The sequence below is a fragment of the Sceloporus occidentalis genome, unplaced genomic scaffold (assembly GCF_023333645.1).
Source record: "Sceloporus occidentalis isolate IW3139 unplaced genomic scaffold, rSceOcc1.0.p SCAF_3, whole genome shotgun sequence".
NCBI lineage: Eukaryota > Metazoa > Chordata > Lepidosauria > Squamata > Phrynosomatidae > Sceloporus > Sceloporus occidentalis.
The window spans coordinates 12,790,086-12,807,753 of NW_028316983.1; the positions used below are offsets into that span (position 1 = coordinate 12,790,086).

The window sequence follows — 17,668 nt, forward strand, 5'->3', positions numbered from 1 at the left end:
GAACGCAACATAATTACACCACATGTGATATATATCTGGAAATCTATAATCCTTACAAAGAACAAACAGAAGGCTTGGGTGCTCATTAGAGAATGTTTGATTTCATCAGTTATGCAGTTTAGGACAGAAAAAATGTTAACATGCACAACACCTAGATTTAGCAAGAGTATGGCCAGCTTCACTTACGACAGAGGAATCACAACTGGTATCTCTAAAAAAAAATTACACCTGCATTTTTGTTGGACGGTATGCCTGAATCTTCATTCGCGAAGCAAAGCCAGAGAGAGATGCTGAGGCAGAAAAATAAGTCCCCTCTGTGAACTGCTCATTTTTCAATAAAGTGCCTACATCAATTCATACCTTATGTACAGATTTTAACAAGTCATCTCCATGTTACATATGCTTCCATGGAGATGCAAAGTTAAGAGCAAGGCACAACATCCAGATAATGTTGTTACTGCTACTGCTACAACTATTACCATTATATTTTTCTCCTATTGTTTGATTTAAAAAGCAGCAGTCACAGTAGCAAACGACATCACTAAAATAAATTAAAACAATAAATATTTACTTGACACTGACTTGTTAACATGTTCTGTCCTGAGTTTTCATAACAGTGCAGGATTTAGACCTGAAAAGCCAATAATGAACAAAGTGGGTTGAAATATTGGCTGCAGCAATTACATTTACTGGTTGATGCTGAACCTGTCTGCCCCCTCTATCTCTTCTGTCATTTACACACACACTGAAATAACACCCCTTTTTTACACTCAGGAGGATAAGACAAGTGAGACTTGTTTTGTGGGTACTAGTTTATGTAATGACTAGGCCAAAGTGCAGTTTCTTTGATCCACGTCCCACACATCATCCAGTTCATGTTAAAACTCCACTTTCCCCCCCATAAGCACTTCACCAATGAAACATTTTAATTTTTGTTAACAGCCAAAGTTTGCTTTTTTCCTTTTAATTTTCAGATAAAAGAAAAAAATATGCCATATACCAACTTGCAAGGCAGAGATCACAGGTGGTGTAACCTTGTTGTATTATTTCTTCTTGGGGCAAACACAAAGGATGACGTCACTCATTTATCTACCTTGCTGCATCAGAACATTCCCACAAGTGTAATTACCTGATAGTAATAAGATCCCATGGTGTCTTAATACCTAATTTGGCAACAGTAATAGTTGCATTCATGGGGAGCCTAGGTGATTAAATTGAAGATCTACTTTTAGCAGGTGTCAATGTATAAGAGACTGTCTGAAATGTTATTATTATGCTGCTCACAATAGTGATAACTCCAACAGCCATCAAACCAGTCACAAAAACAAGACTGCAAAATCCTAAATTTTAAGTATTATGAAAGCATTGGCTCATGAATATATAGATACTGTACAGCTCTTGGTATGCAGCAGAAGCATGCCTCTAGCACATTACATTTTTCAGACTTGGAGTCAGAAAAGAAGCTGGAAAATTCTGTAGAAGTATTTAGCAGAGTTGAACTATCTCATACTGGCCAGCCAAAAGACATGGCACAAAGGTGTTAAGAATCTTTTGTTTAAAAAAAGAAAAGTGATTTGCACTTTCTTTTTAATATGAAATCCTGAATCTTCAGGTAGATATTTATTGTCCTGTCTTCCAGTCGTCTTCGAAAAACTGAACATGAAATTTAGAACGGTGCTCTGAACAGGCACCTTATTTCATTCCTGTAGATATAATGGGCCCTTGTTATCCACTGGGGTTTGGTTCCAGGTCCCCGCGTGCATAACTAAATCCATGGATGCTCAAGTCCCATTAAATACAATAGCATAGTAAAATGGTGTCCTTTACATAAAATGCCAAATCAAGCTTTGCTATTTGGAATATATATATTGAGTATTTTAAAGCAGTGGATGCTTGAATCCATGGATAAGGTGGACCTACTGTATGTATCTCAATTTGACTGACCCACTGCCTCACCATGTGGCTAACAAATACAGCCAAAAGCCCCCTTTTCGGTTTGTTGAAAATAACGTAGAATAGTAGTGCCCCATTAACATGGAATGTATCTACCCCTTTTATGTTCTGAAACTTAGGTCTAAAACACACTGCAGAAATAATCCAGTCTGAGATCACTTTAACTGCCCTGACTCAGTACTAGGGAATCCTGGGAATTGTAGTTTATTGTGGCACCAGAGCTCTGTCACGGAGATTAAATGTCTCAAAAAACTACAGTTCCCAGAATTCTCTAGTATTGGAACAGAGCAATTGAAGCGGTCACAAATTGGATTATTTCTGTAGTGTGTTTTGAACCTTATTTTTCTAGACCACTTGAGATTTGAAAAACATAACAGTATGTAAGTATGAAAACCAGAAAGTATTCATTTTTCAGAGGAGCAGCCACATTGATCTGAACAAACAAATCTTGTGCCACCTGAAACATTACCAAATTGAGCTTATGCGGAGTAGTGCCAACTCAAAATACTTCAATTATTAATCATGTAACATAAATATACACACCCTACTTGAAAAGATGGCAATTATTTCATACCAAACCGATAGCACAGTTGATCTTAAAATGTATGGCAACACTATTTTATAAGAACTTGCTTTTTTATCTTTTTAATTCCATTTTATCTTTTTAAGAGTAAATTTAAATCATTTTAATATTGCGAATACTGTAGTTTCATTCCACTTTAATGTTCACTTCTCTATACCTTTAGCTCTATTGTTCTTTTTAAAACTGTAAGTCTCCTTGAGTTCTAATTCTAAAAGAAAGGTAGGATATAATTAAATATTATCATAGCAACAGCATTTTCTTTTTAAGAATCACACAAGACCATAGTTGCAAGATCTATCCACTCAGTTGTTCTTTTTTGTTTTTGTTTTCACCAAAGCAATATGTTCTGCTACATTTGAAAAGCTAAGCTTGCATACCACAAAACGGTCAAAGGAGTATTCCGTTTTTTGGCAACTTTCTATTCCTATTACGGCTGGAACAAATAACAGAAATAAATAGTACTCTTCAAGCAGCAGTTCAGTAACTTCCCATCTTTTGCACATATGCATACATGCAACTGGGCACAAGCTTCAGGCAAACCAGACATAATGATGGAGGAATCATGAGAGGAGACCTCAATCTGTCGTTGTTGTCGTTGTCCCCCCAGCCACCTTAAGGCTTACATTAGTTTTGTGGGTTTAAAAATATGAATCTATGGAGCACATGGATTGAGAAGTGCTGATTAGTCCTCAGTTCTCACAGGACAGGCTGGACCTGCTTAGGAAAAAGCAAGAGGTGTTGCTTGGCAAGGCATAAGTAGAAGTATGTAAGAGAGATACAAAAACACAATCGTCTAAAGTTTCATTTTCGTCAAGAAACATAGAAGTAGGAATCAATTTTGTTATCAAAGAGAATACTTTTGTTTCTTGAAAACATGATCAACCATATCTCAAGAAGGTATTGTTTTTAACTGTAAAAGATGTACAGTGCAATTCTATATAATTCTAGTCCAAGAGCTCACTGAGTTTAATTAGGCTTGCTCCCACTTAAAGAGTTACAGCCTTAATCTAAGATGTTAACCCAAAAGTGTTTATTTTTATCAAAGAATAGATTTCCCCATAAATAAACAGCAGAAAATGTAACTTACTAGGAAGTTTGTTTTTAGATGTCTTCTTTTTCTTCTTCCACATCCTGCTAAGTAAAACCCGTCCTCATTAACTAATCTGCACCTCTTTGAAATCCAGGAGGGTAAGTATAGCCTGAGTCAGAGTACATAAGGAATGAAACCGCCCCTTTTTAAGTAGTCATGTATGCTCACCTGCCAGGTAAGTGGAAGAAGAAGCTGCATCACAGAAAATCCAATTAATTAGGAATGTTTTTAGATGGGAAACTGAGGAGGAAGCCATACAAAAGTAAAACTAAGGAGACAGAAGGATTCCATCACAAGCTAAGTTTTTCTTAAGTCGCTTCCAACCGGAGGTTAACATTTTTCAAAAGAAAATTTTAGAGCTTTCACAAAGAGGCAGTTCAATAATTACGTTATACAGTTGGAATGCAAACTGCATAAATAAGCTCAAGAGCTGGCAGAGTCCTTCCTCCTTGTCACTGGAAATGGAAATACAATACAGCAAACAATTTACAGTAAACAAAGCAAGAATGCTAGTCAAAAACAGGATAAGGCAGTCCATACCCTCCTGACATCTAATGAGGGCAATCCTCTCTAAAAAGAGATTCCAAAAAGATTCAGAGCTTTATGTAAAACACAGGAAAACAATTCAAAGTCATTATTCAAAAATGCCTACAAAACATGACTTTTGATTCCTGTGTTAAACTGAAATGTACCTATACATAATTTAATTTGGCGTCTGTTGTTTCATTACAAAATATCACATGCCTTTCCATTTTTATAATGTAAAAACACTGTTAAAACTGTCTAGCCCCTCTCCAAAACAATCCAGAATGTAGATTTCATAGATTCCCAGGGCAATTTTGTCCCAGTTATCCTGACAGCTTATTCTTAATTTGTAGCCTAGATCATTTTCCCTTACAAACCTTATTGTGCTAGCCAAATGCACAGAATGAATACAGGAAGCCTACCTTATCTACAGCTTGAAAATATTACACACACACACACACACACACACACACACGAATTTGAATAGGCAAACCTTGATTTTGCCATTTTATATAAAGATACCATTTTACTCTGCCATCGTATATAATGGGACTTGAGCATCCACGGATTTTGGTATCCATGAGGGGAGCTGGAACCAAACCCCAGGGGATACCAAGAGACCACTGCAGTTTCTTTCATCATTCTAAATAATAGATATAAGATCATCAATACATCCCTATTAATTTCTGCTGATAAAAAAACTATCTAGTTTAATCAGGGATATTTACACCAGTGAAGAGATCTAGGATATCGATCCTGGAAGCCAGGTGGAGAGCATCTGGATAAAAATTAAAGGAGAGGGAAACAACAGGGATGTTATTGTGGGAGTCTACTACAGACCTCCAAGTCAGATGGAGGAATTGGATGATGTCTTCCTAGAACAGATGACCACACACTTAGGAAGGAGTGATTGGTGACTTCAACTATCCTGATATTTGCTGGAAGTCAAACTCAGCCAAAACCTCAAGGTCTAGCAAATTCCTCACTTGCCTTGGAGACAATTTCATTGCCCAAAAGGTGGAAGAGGCAACAAGGGGGTCAGCTATTTTAGATCTGATCCTAACCAACAGGGATGACCTAGTTAATGGAGTGCAAGTGGTGGGATCCTTAGGATCATGTACTCCTGGAGTTTGTTATACAATGGAAATGAGAAGTCAGGCATAGTCAGACAGGAAAGCTGATTTTAGTAAACTTAGAGAAATACTGGAGGTGATCCCATGGCCAGGAATGCTAAAAAAAGAAGGGAGTTCAAAATGGATGGGAGTTTCTTAAAAGGTAGATACTGAAGGCACAATTTCAAACAGTTCTAATGAGGAAGAAAAATGGGAGATGTCTCAAGAAACTAGGATGGATGACTAAAGAACTTTCAACTGAGCTAAGTTATAAATGGGACATGTATAAGAAATGGAAAAAATGGGGAAATCACCAAAGAGGAATTCAAACAAATAGCAAGTACGTGTAGGGGTAAAGTCAGAAAAGCTAAAGCACAGAATGAACTCAGGCTTGCTAGAGAGGTTAAAAACAACAAAAAGGGCTTTTTTGGATATGTCCGCAGCAAAAGGAAGAAGAAGGAAACGGTAGGGCCACTGTGTGCAGAAGACGGCAAAATGCTAACAGAAGACAGAAAAGACAGAATTACTCAACACCTTTTTTGCTTCAGTCTTCTCAGAAAAGGCAAAAGGGTGCTCAACCTGAGAAAAATAGAGCAGAGGACAAAATAAGAGAATTTCAGTACAGAATAGGTAAAGAGATAGTACAGGAATACCTGTTTAACATAAACGAATATAAGTCTCCAGGACTAGATGAACTACATCCAAGGGTATTAACAGAACTGGCAAATATAATATCGGAACCATTGGCAATAATCTTTGAGAACTCCTGGAGAACAGGAGAAGTCCCAGCAGACTGGAGGAGGGCAAACGAAGTCCCCATCTTCAAAAAGGGCGAAAAGGAGGATCCCAACAATTATTGCCCAGTTAGTCTGACATCCATACCAGGAAAGATTCTAGAGGAGATCATTAAACAGACAGTCTGTGAACATCTAGAAGGCAATTTCCTTAATCATAAAAAGTCAGCATGGGTTTCAGAGAAAGAAGTCATGCCAGACAAATCCAGTCTCTTTTTTTGATAAAATTACCAGCTTAGTGGATGAAGGGAATGCTGTGGGTATAGTATATCTTGATTTCAGTAAGGCCTTTGACAAGGTTCCTCATGACATTCTTGAAAACAAGCTAGTGAAATGTGTGCTAGACAAAGTAACTGTTACATGGATTTGTAATTGGTTGACTGACCGAACCCAAAGGGTGCTCAACAATGTCTCCTTTTCATTCTGGAGAGCAGTGACCAGTGCAGTCCTACAGGGGTCTGTCCTGGGCCCAGTGCTATTCAACATCTTTATCAATGACTTGGATGACAGAACTGGGGGCATATTTATCAAATTTGTAGATGACACCAAACTAGGAGGAGTAGCTAACACCCTTGAGGACTGGATCAAAATTCAAAATGACCTGAATAGATTAGAAAGCTGGGCCAAAGCTAACAAAATGAATTTCAACATGGAGAAATATAAGGTACTGCACTTAGGGCAGAAAAATGAAACGCACAAATATAGGATGGGCGACACCTGACTGAATGAAACTACATGTGAAAGGGATCTGGAAGTCCAAGTAGACCGTAAATTGAACATGAGTCAACAGTACAATGTGGCAGCTAACAAGGCCAATGTGATTTTAGGCTAGATCAAGAGAAGTTATAGTGCCACTCTATTTTGCTCCTGTCAGGCCCCACCTGGAATATTATGTCCAGTTCTGGGCACCACAATTTAAAAGGATGTTGAGAAACTGGAGTGTGTCCAAAGGAGGGCAACCAGAATGGTGAAGAGTTTGGAAACCATGCCATATGAGGAACGACTTAGGGAGCTGGGGATGTTTAGCCTGGAGAAGAGAAGGTTAAGAGGTTATATGACAGCCCTGTTCAAATACTTGAAAAGATGTCACACTGAGGAGGGAGCAAGCTTGTTTTCTGCTGCTCCAGAGAACAGGACCCAGAGCAATGGATAAAAGCCGCAGGAAAAGAGATTCCACCTCAACATTAGGAGGAACTTATTGACAGTAAGGGCTGTTTGACTGTGGAACACACTCCCTCGGAGTGTAGTGGAGTCTCCTTCCTTGGAGGTCTTTAAACAGAGGCTGGATGGCCATCTGTTGGGGATGCTTTGATGGCGAGTTCCTGCATGCCAGGGGGTTGGACTGGATGGCCCTTGTGGTCTCTTCCAACTCTATTATTCTATGATAGAATCACAGAATCATAGAGTTGGAAGAGACCGCAAGGGCCATCTGGTCCAACCCCCTGCCATGCAGGAAATCTAAATTGTTGACTCATGTTCACTGTTGACTCATGTTCAATTTGTGGTCTACCTGGACTCCCAGATCCCTTTCACATGTAGTCTCGTTCAGCCAGGTGTCACCCATGATTCTATAATTCTAGGTTTTTGATAAAAACCTGGCCTACTAGAGCAAATCCATAACCATTCCTATGATTCCAAATCCTTTATTAATTTGTCAACATTCTTCTTGGATTGTTGCAGTCAGAAAAACTAACTCAGTGCCTCAAACACTACACTAATCAATGCTATTGCTGCTGCTGCTGCTGTTATTATGTGTGCCTTCAAGTCATTTCTGACTTACGGCAACCGTAAGGAAAACCTATAATGGGCTTTTCTTGGCAAGATGTGTTCAAGGGGGTTGCACTGCCTTCCTCTGAAGCTGAGAGAGTCCTAAAAATAATGGGGAGCCAATAAAGAGATGTCAATATAGGGGTGCTACATGATCAAAACAGCAAGCCAGAAAGGAACAGCAGAATGTTGAATAGAAACCAAAGGACCCAAGTGGGACAAAGGAAGCCCCGTCAAAAGAAGATTGAAGTAGTCGAGGAGAAAGATAACCACGGCATGAATCAAGGTCTTAGCAGTAGAAGGTGAAAGAAAAGATCTGATTTTAGCTATATTGTAAAGTAAAAAGCAGCAAATGTGGCTGTGGCCTGGATCTGTGGGATAAACGACGAGGAATAAAAAAAATAAAGCCAAGGCTACATACTTCCTTCACAAGATGGATGAGAAAGTTATTGACCGTAATCAAAAATGTATATTATGGAGTAGCTACTGATAATTTCTTTTTTTAAAGAAAGGTGAAGAGCAACTGATAATTTCTTATCAGAATTTTCCAAATAAAACTTGAGCTTAACTAAGGTTGCATATTTGACCATTACAGAGAAAGGAACTGATAAAGGCATGTACAAAAGGAGTGGTACTGAAATAATTAACTATAGTACAGCATGAACAAAAAGGAGACATGTTGTATTTCTCAAAACTGCCTGGTACTGCATACAATATAATTTATTTTCATGTCTGTGAGCTGTAATAAGCAAGACAAATGAAATTGAATGGAGGAGACTGGAAGGGTTTTCTCATCCAACAAGCACACAAGAGGGAGATTCTTGACGTGAAATGTTTTGTAGGTCAACAACTCCTATGTTCCTCAGTAATCACTACAAGTTAGCAAACGGATTTTTAGATCAACAAGACTAATAGGAGAAACCCATCTCCACCTTGAAACTGTCCGTAAGGAAGCAACTCTGGGTGACACCCTGGCTACATTTACTTCATCTAATTGGTTACTAGAGATGCACATGCTTAAGAAAGATGTTGTGTAGGTGTGCCAAATAAATAAACAGCACGCCAGTTCCTTGTAACCATTCCAAGAAAGTCTTGTATAAAGATGCTATGATCTTGTAAATCTTAAATTGACTGATGGTCACCAGTTTTCACCTCAAAGCTTATTCCATTTCAGTTCCAGGCAAGCCTTTTCTCCTTCTGCACAAAACATAATATGGGCTTTTGTACGCAGTTTTGCACACATGTACTGAAGTATGTTTGTACACAATTTCGAACTGATGCAGTTTGCTTTGCTTGTTTTTCAAATGTGTGCATGTTGCTGAAGGCAGTTTTGTTCTGAAGAACAAATCACACACTCAGCTATAGTTATATCCAACCTCAAACTGTGTCCAATTCCGCCTTTCAGTCTGGTGTTGCAATACTGAGGTTTGTTGACTAGGAGATTGGTCCCAGCTAGCAAAAGCAATGGAAACAAGTAGTAATTTTTTTTAAAAAAAATCAAGCTTTATTTCTGCAGCAGAAATAGCTACACACTTTGTGAAGTCCAAAGTGAGGCAAGGAAATTATTTCAGAGCCAACCTTATATACCCTTCTAGAACTTGTTTACCTCACATAGAAATTAATAAAAAAAATTAACACTATTTCAAAGCACATCCTCTCTGACTGTCATCTATCAACACTTCCAGATTTGTTCTGATCCCTTTATCATAGCAAATGTCATGTGAAATTCAATCAAGAGGAAGTTTGGGTCGTTTACATTGGAGAGTTTGTCACTTAAATTAAGGGGAGTACTTGTGAAGCAAGGAGAAAAACATAGAATGGAGTCATGGGTTATCTCTACGGACTCTTGTCTCCAAGAAATGGAGATCTCATACTCTGAGTCCAGCATTGGAAATAGGGAATGTCTAAACTAGGACTGAAGATATTACATTGGGCTCTTGATATCTGCTGGAGTTTGGTTCCAGACTCACTTTCCATTTTTTTGGAGATACCAAAATCCATGAATGCCCAAGTTATAGTGAAATGGTGTCACTTATATAAAATGGCAAAATCAAGGTTTGCTTTTGGATTTTTAAAAAATATTTTCAAGCTGTGGTTGTTTGAATCTCTGGACAAGGAATCCATTGCTATGGAGAGTCAACTGTATCATCGTCATCATCACCACCACACTAGGAGGTGCAATTTGGGAAAATATATTAAAGAAACATTTACAGAAAATTTCTTACCCAACCCTAGTCTTGCCATATCATGACATCTAAATCAGCCAGTTCTGGGCCCTTCGTTGCTTTCTCCTGGTGTGACATCTCTAGGTAATTTTATTCATTCTTATTATCGTCAGTATCATCTTTATGCTGATATATATCTCTTTATTCAGCTGTATATTTCTATTGCAGAACTTTCTTCTGCTGTTCAGCAGCATCTCTCGCAGCTATTCCGACATGGATACTTAATCTTCGCCTAAAACTTGATGTGGCAAATATAAAACTGCTCATTTTTCTTCCAAAGCCTTCTTCCCAACACACATTCTCCATTACTGTCAATTATTTTCCCCTTTATGGAAGAAGCACATAGTGTTGTATTTTTTATTTTGTTTTGTTTTACTCTTCTGTGTGATTTGATACTCACACTGAGGTCGTAACAAATCCATGATGCTTTTTTCTTTATAATATTGCCAGAATCAGATCTCTTAAAGCAAAGACTTTTGTTGATCTTTGGTCCTTTCCCATCATGATTACTGTAATCATCTCATCTTAATCACCTGGTTTCTATTCTGATATTCCCCTTCCTCGTATCACTCCACTTCTGAAGTCCTTTCAGTTATCTGTTCTTTTGCTCATTGGTTGCCTGATCTTTTTAGGATCTAGCACAAGTTTCTAGTTTTATGCTTTATCCACCTTGAATCCCATTGTGGGACAAAGGTGGGATATAAATCCTTGGTAATAAATAAAATAAAATAAAGCTTTAAAGCAGGGGTTCCCAATCTGGTGTGTCCACACCCCAGGGGGTGTGAGATGGAATTTCAGGGGGTGTGACAAAGAGTGGTTTGAGTCCCTGAGTGATGAATCACAACTCATCACTCAGCCAGCTCCTAGTGTGCCTTGGGAAGTGGTAGTAGGCGGCCGTCTTGCATAGATAGTAATCACATTGTTTATTTAATCAAAAGGTGATAATTTTACAATTTACAATACTTTTTCTGAATGAATCAGAATCTAATTGCTCACATTAGATTGGCATTTTATGTAGGGAGTTAAAAGCTTTTTTTAAGTTCAATTTGTTCACATGCAATATTGTATGTGATTCAATTTCAGGTTTAAAAATTAGAAATTGGACTTCTTCATCTTCAAATGTGGTATTAATTTTGTAGGAGGTGCAAATATTAACCAAACATTTCCTAGGGCCATGGGCATCAAAAAGTTTGTGGAACAATGCTTTTTAAAAACCTTATGTGATCTAATTCTCCCACCACACTTTCTTAAAGCCCTCATTTCTCTTTACCATCTTGTTCAGGATTTTTGTTCTATGGCCTCTATGTTTCTTGTCTGACTTGGGATTTCTTCCTCTTTGGTTTAGCTTTGCCCCATTTCTCATCCTGCCCCATATTCTTAGGACTGTCGTACTGAGTTTTCACAACTGTTAAAGTTATACAGCCATGCAGTGCAAAAATGCCAGCTAAAAGAATTCTGAGAGGAGTGTATATGACATGGAGTGGCTGTTTTGTGTTCTGCTGCTGTCACCTTCAGTGACGAACAGAAGAAATAAGAATGGGACATAATGGAACTGAAACAGGTGGAGCAGCAAGAAGAACTGGAATAGTGGGGAGACACAGCTGGGTGATGCACAGTCTATAAAAGAGGGGAGAGGAAGCAAGCAAAGAGGAAGATGGGTGACTAAATGCAAAATTACTATAGTCACGCTCCCATAACATGGGGAAATGCTCCAATGGTGACCAGTCAAAGCCTGGGAATAGCAGCAACAACATGTAGCAAAAGATGGGTAGGTGAGAAGCGTGAAGGTCTGGCTGAAAATGGCCAAATGCCATGTGAGCTGGGTTTATATCGCCATGAAATCAAGTTTTAAAGTCTCACAAGATTAGCAGTCTCTCAATAGTTCACCTGAGATCTGGAGCTAGATTTTGTCAGATCCCATGTGAAATTTCACAACAGCCTTGCTCCCATGAGATTTCAGGCATTAGACTCTGAGCACCTGCTCCGAGTCCAGAAAAGCCCTGGCACCAGGCAGTGAAGCTGTGTGGTGCAAACATCAACCCTATGGGAGCATCAGTATAAGTCTTCTAGCATGAACTCAGGATAATCTGATATACAGAAAATACATTTAGCTGACAATGGGTTAAAGAGAAAATGATGGTTACAAATGAAAGAAAAACAGACTGTTTTTGCAGTTCCCAGGGCAGTTCGACCCACCACAATTCATAAAAATGCAACAATGCCCCTCAAATAATTTGAGCTTTGAATCCTATCCTTACAGTTAAATCTATCTGATGGATCATTGCCTTCCATGAATTCCCCACACCTTTTTCTATCCCCCTAAATTATCTCAGGAGGTCTATCTTTTCTTTTATAACTGAGTCACTCATTTTAATTTGAGGTCACAATATTATATTTTGAACTGCTTAGAATGTTCTCTTACATCATGCTTAAAAAATTAATAGAACACCACTCTTATCCAAAACTTACACCTGACTTTAATTCCCCACAGGGGGTCATTTTTTATTTTATTTTTAACAATCTGAATATGTTAATTATAACAAAAGCTTCTGTAGCTGTTGTTTATGACTGATACACAAATCAATCTTACTTTGATCATGAAAACTGAGAGTTCTGCTGCCAGTCTGTAGTATGGAAATAATAACACAGACCTATCTTACAATCCTTGTTGATATAAGAATTGCAGTCAGATAAAGTACATTACTAAGAATACTATAAGAACCTACCTTGAAATTTTATTTTGCTTTCCACTGACTAGTGGTCTATGAAAGGAGCATTGCCAATGGCCATACAAATTAAAGTCCCATTGCCTGTACAGGTCTAACCGAAGACAATTTGCACTGCTCTCAAAAGTGAAATAAGGTTACATGATGCAATGAGTTTCTTGAAACTGGAGCAAGGGCACAAGTTGCCTGGCTTCTATGAGAAGCAGTACTGTAGAGAAAAAGGCTATAATAAGCAGGGCACCTACTGTCAGAAAAAGAAAAAGCTGCAGGATTTGTCAACACATGTCACACACTGCACTTGAAATCCAAGCAAATAAAAAAAAACCTGAATTTAAGAAAATTCCTTAATTCCACTGTAATCTGATACATGCTTACCTAGGAGTATATCACAGGAGATTCACTGATATTTTATGTCAAGTACACATCACATACAATCAAAAACCATATATTAGAAAAATTTTGGCTTGTGGTAAACTGTGTTCATACAAAAAAGTAGTCAGAATACTGGACATACAAAACAACAACAACCACAGAATACACCACCCTGCATTCAACCAGACACACTGCACTTGTCAATAGGATGTTATAGAGAATATACCTCATTGTCTGCTTCTACGTTCCATTTATACAGACAACATATCAGAATCATTTTTTTCTCATACTGACCACTAGTCAAACAAACAATGGAAATTCAAATTCTTGCCAGATGATTAAGGCAGAAACAAGTGAAAAGGTTGTTTCATATGCTTCTGAGGGGAACAGATAATGTTTTAATACTAAAACTAAACAGAACAAATAAAATATGTTCAAACCTAAAAGGTTAAAAATGCAATTTCAAAACATATAAATAAAGGAAAACACAATACCCACCCATAAAAATCCTCTTCCACAAAAAGAGGGATCAGTTGCTTAAGCCCTGCCTGAACAAATGGGCTTTGTTTTCTGGTAGAAAGGCAATGAGGAGGAAGCCATCCTACATCCCGCTGTAGGAAGGTCCAGAATTTGAGAGAGCATGATTTAGAATTAGAGAAGACAAATGAGATAGAAAATATTAATAGAAAGAGGATAAGTAAGAACTTTGAGTGAAACACCATTCAGAGACATAAAGATAGTTTTAAATACAGCAGTAGTGAAGCGAGAAGCACTGAACATCTAAGCTGACGCGGCAGGAGTGAAAAAACTGAAGGGGGAGAAGTGAAGCCAATGGTAAAAATACAGTGCGCCCGCTCCATATGTGGGTGCACCATATGCGGCTTCCTGTTTATATCATTAAATGAATGGCAGCACACTCGCCATGAGCGCTTGCTACGCTGTTGAAAGCACGAGCCTCATTATATTGAATGTGGCTCAAGCTTAAGCGGGATTTGCCTTACGTAATACATATACAGAATCTGGTACATAAGAAAATAACCCAGTTCACTGTGGATTGTTCATCTGCATGCTCCAGGGAGTGACTGAAGTCATGGTGTATATTCATCTGCCAAGATGACATTTAATTACTCTGAGGATGGATGCAGAATCCATGAAATCTGTCCTTCTGTAAAACTGATGTCAGACTGTCAGATGGTTTGCTACAACAAAGTGGCTAACTTTCTTGAAAATTGTCCACATTTCCATACTATGATTTTATGTGTGTGTGTGATTTATGTTCTAGAACTGAAGTGCCAATACTGGGGAATCTGGGGACATTTCCCACATTCTAACTACTCTGTGGGCTGTGCCACCCCCTTCCATGAAACTGGAAGCAGCCACAAATAAAATTGTTTGTGTTTTAATCCCAAAGTATTCCCAGGGGAAACGGGGTGTGTGTGTGTGTGCAAAATGAGCTGGGGGTGCATGCTCTCCACCCCAATCTAGACTATTTAAATTTTATAACATAAAACAGTATGACACATTCCTAGTTTATTGAAAATTATCATATATTCCTTTTATCATAGAGCACAAAAAGAGGGTTACTGGCCTAGTTAGAATCACAGAATCATAGAGTTGGAAGAGACCGCAAGGGCCATCTGGTCCAACCCCCTGCCATGCAGGAAATCTAAATTGTTGACTCATGTTCACTGTTGACTCATGTTCAATTTGTGGTCTACCTGGACTCCCAGATCCCTTTCACATGTAGTCTCGTTCAGCCAGGTGTCACCCATGATTCTATAATTCTAGGTTTTTGATAAAAACCTGGCCTACTAGAGCAAATCCATAACCATTCCTATGATTCCAAATCCTTTATTAATTTGTCAACATTCTTCTTGGATTGTTGCAGTCAGAAAAACTAACTCAGTGCCTCAAACACTACACTAATCAATGCTATTGCTGCTGCTGCTGCTGTTATTATGTGTGCCTTCAAGTCATTTCTGACTTACGGCAACCGTAAGGAAAACCTATAATGGGCTTTTCTTGGCAAGATGTGTTCAAGGGGGTTGCACTGCCTTCCTCTGAAGCTGAGAGAGTCCTAAAAATAATGGGGAGCCAATAAAGAGATGTCAATATAGGGGTGCTACATGATCAAAACAGCAAGCCAGAAAGGAACAGCAGAATGTTGAATAGAAACCAAAGGACCCAAGTGGGACAAAGGAAGCCCCGTCAAAAGAAGATTGAAGTAGTCGAGGAGAAAGATAACCACGGCATGAATCAAGGTCTTAGCAGTAGAAGGTGAAAGAAAAGATCTGATTTTAGCTATATTGTAAAGTAAAAAGCAGCAAATGTGGCTGTGGCCTGGATCTGTGGGATAAACGACGAGGAATAAAAAAAATAAAGCCAAGGCTACATACTTCCTTCACAAGATGGATGAGAAAGTTATTGACCGTAATCAAAAATGTATATTATGGAGTAGCTACTGATAATTTCTTTTTTTAAAGAAAGGTGAAGAGCAACTGATAATTTCTTATCAGAATTTTCCAAATAAAACTTGAGCTTAACTAAGGTTGCATATTTGACCATTACAGAGAAAGGAACTGATAAAGGCATGTACAAAAGGAGTGGTACTGAAATAATTAACTATAGTACAGCATGAACAAAAAGGAGACATGTTGTATTTCTCAAAACTGCCTGGTACTGCATACAATATAATTTATTTTCATGTCTGTGAGCTGTAATAAGCAAGACAAATGAAATTGAATGGAGGAGACTGGAAGGGTTTTCTCATCCAACAAGCACACAAGAGGGAGATTCTTGACGTGAAATGTTTTGTAGGTCAACAACTCCTATGTTCCTCAGTAATCACTACAAGTTAGCAAACGGATTTTTAGATCAACAAGACTAATAGGAGAAACCCATCTCCACCTTGAAACTGTCCGTAAGGAAGCAACTCTGGGTGACACCCTGGCTACATTTACTTCATCTAATTGGTTACTAGAGATGCACATGCTTAAGAAAGATGTTGTGTAGGTGTGCCAAATAAATAAACAGCACGCCAGTTCCTTGTAACCATTCCAAGAAAGTCTTGTATAAAGATGCTATGATCTTGTAAATCTTAAATTGACTGATGGTCACCAGTTTTCACCTCAAAGCTTATTCCATTTCAGTTCCAGGCAAGCCTTTTCTCCTTCTGCACAAAACATAATATGGGCTTTTGTACGCAGTTTTGCACACATGTACTGAAGTATGTTTGTACACAATTTCGAACTGATGCAGTTTGCTTTGCTTGTTTTTCAAATGTGTGCATGTTGCTGAAGGCAGTTTTGTTCTGAAGAACAAATCACACACTCAGCTATAGTTATATCCAACCTCAAACTGTGTCCAATTCCGCCTTTCAGTCTGGTGTTGCAATACTGAGGTTTGTTGACTAGGAGATTGGTCCCAGCTAGCAAAAGCAATGGAAACAAGTAGTAATTTTTTTTTAAAAAAATCAAGCTTTATTTCTGCAGCAGAAATAGCTACACACTTTGTGAAGTCCAAAGTGAGGCAAGGAAATTATTTCAGAGCCAACCTTATATACCCTTCTAGAACTTGTTTACCTCACATAGAAATTAATAAAAAAAATTAACACTATTTCAAAGCACATCCTCTCTGACTGTCATCTATCAACACTTCCAGATTTGTTCTGATCCCTTTATCATAGCAAATGTCATGTGAAATTCAATCAAGAGGAAGTTTGGGTCGTTTACATTGGAGAGTTTGTCACTTAAATTAAGGGGAGTACTTGTGAAGCAAGGAGAAAAACATAGAATGGAGTCATGGGTTATCTCTACGGACTCTTGTCTCCAAGAAATGGAGATCTCATACTCTGAGTCCAGCATTGGAAATAGGGAATGTCTAAACTAGGACTGAAGATATTACATTGGGCTCTTGATATCTGCTGGAGTTTGGTTCCAGACTCACTTTCCATTTTTTTGGAGATACCAAAATCCATGAATGCCCAAGTTATAGTGAAATGGTGTCACTTATATAAAATGGCAAAATCAAGGTTTGCTTTTGGATTTTTAAAAAATATTTTCAAGCTGTGGTTGTTTGAATCTCTGGACAAGGAATCCATTGCTATGGAGAGTCAACTGTATCATCGTCATCATCACCACCACACTAGGAGGTGCAATTTGGGAAAATATATTAAAGAAACATTTACAGAAAATTTCTTACCCAACCCTAGTCTTGCCATATCATGACATCTAAATCAGCCAGTTCTGGGCCCTTCGTTGCTTTCTCCTGGTGTGACATCTCTAGGTAATTTTATTCATTCTTATTATCGTCAGTATCATCTTTATGCTGATATATATCTCTTTATTCAGCTGTATATTTCTATTGCAGAACTTTCTTCTGCTGTTCAGCAGCATCTCTCGCAGCTATTCCGACATGGATACTTAATCTTCGCCTAAAACTTGATGTGGCAAATATAAAACTGCTCATTTTTCTTCCAAAGCCTTCTTCCCAACACACATTCTCCATTACTGTCAATTATTT

General features: G+C 38.2%; 1 protein-coding gene across 4 annotated transcripts in view; it reads right to left on the reverse strand.

Moving 5' to 3' along the window:
• OSBPL2 (oxysterol binding protein like 2) overlaps positions 1-17,668 on the reverse strand; it is a 98,939-nt gene that overhangs the window by 42,241 nt on the left and 39,030 nt on the right. Inside the window, exon 3 of one of the 4 annotated variants that reach the window (XM_089513665.1) lies at positions 583-631. The exons of the other annotated variants lie outside the window; for them this stretch is intronic. Coding sequence (XP_089369791.1) covers positions 583-592 — 10 coding nt within the window. The 5' untranslated portion in view covers positions 593-631. The remainder of the gene's footprint in view (positions 1-582; positions 632-17,668) is intronic. 4 annotated transcript variants of the gene reach the window in all.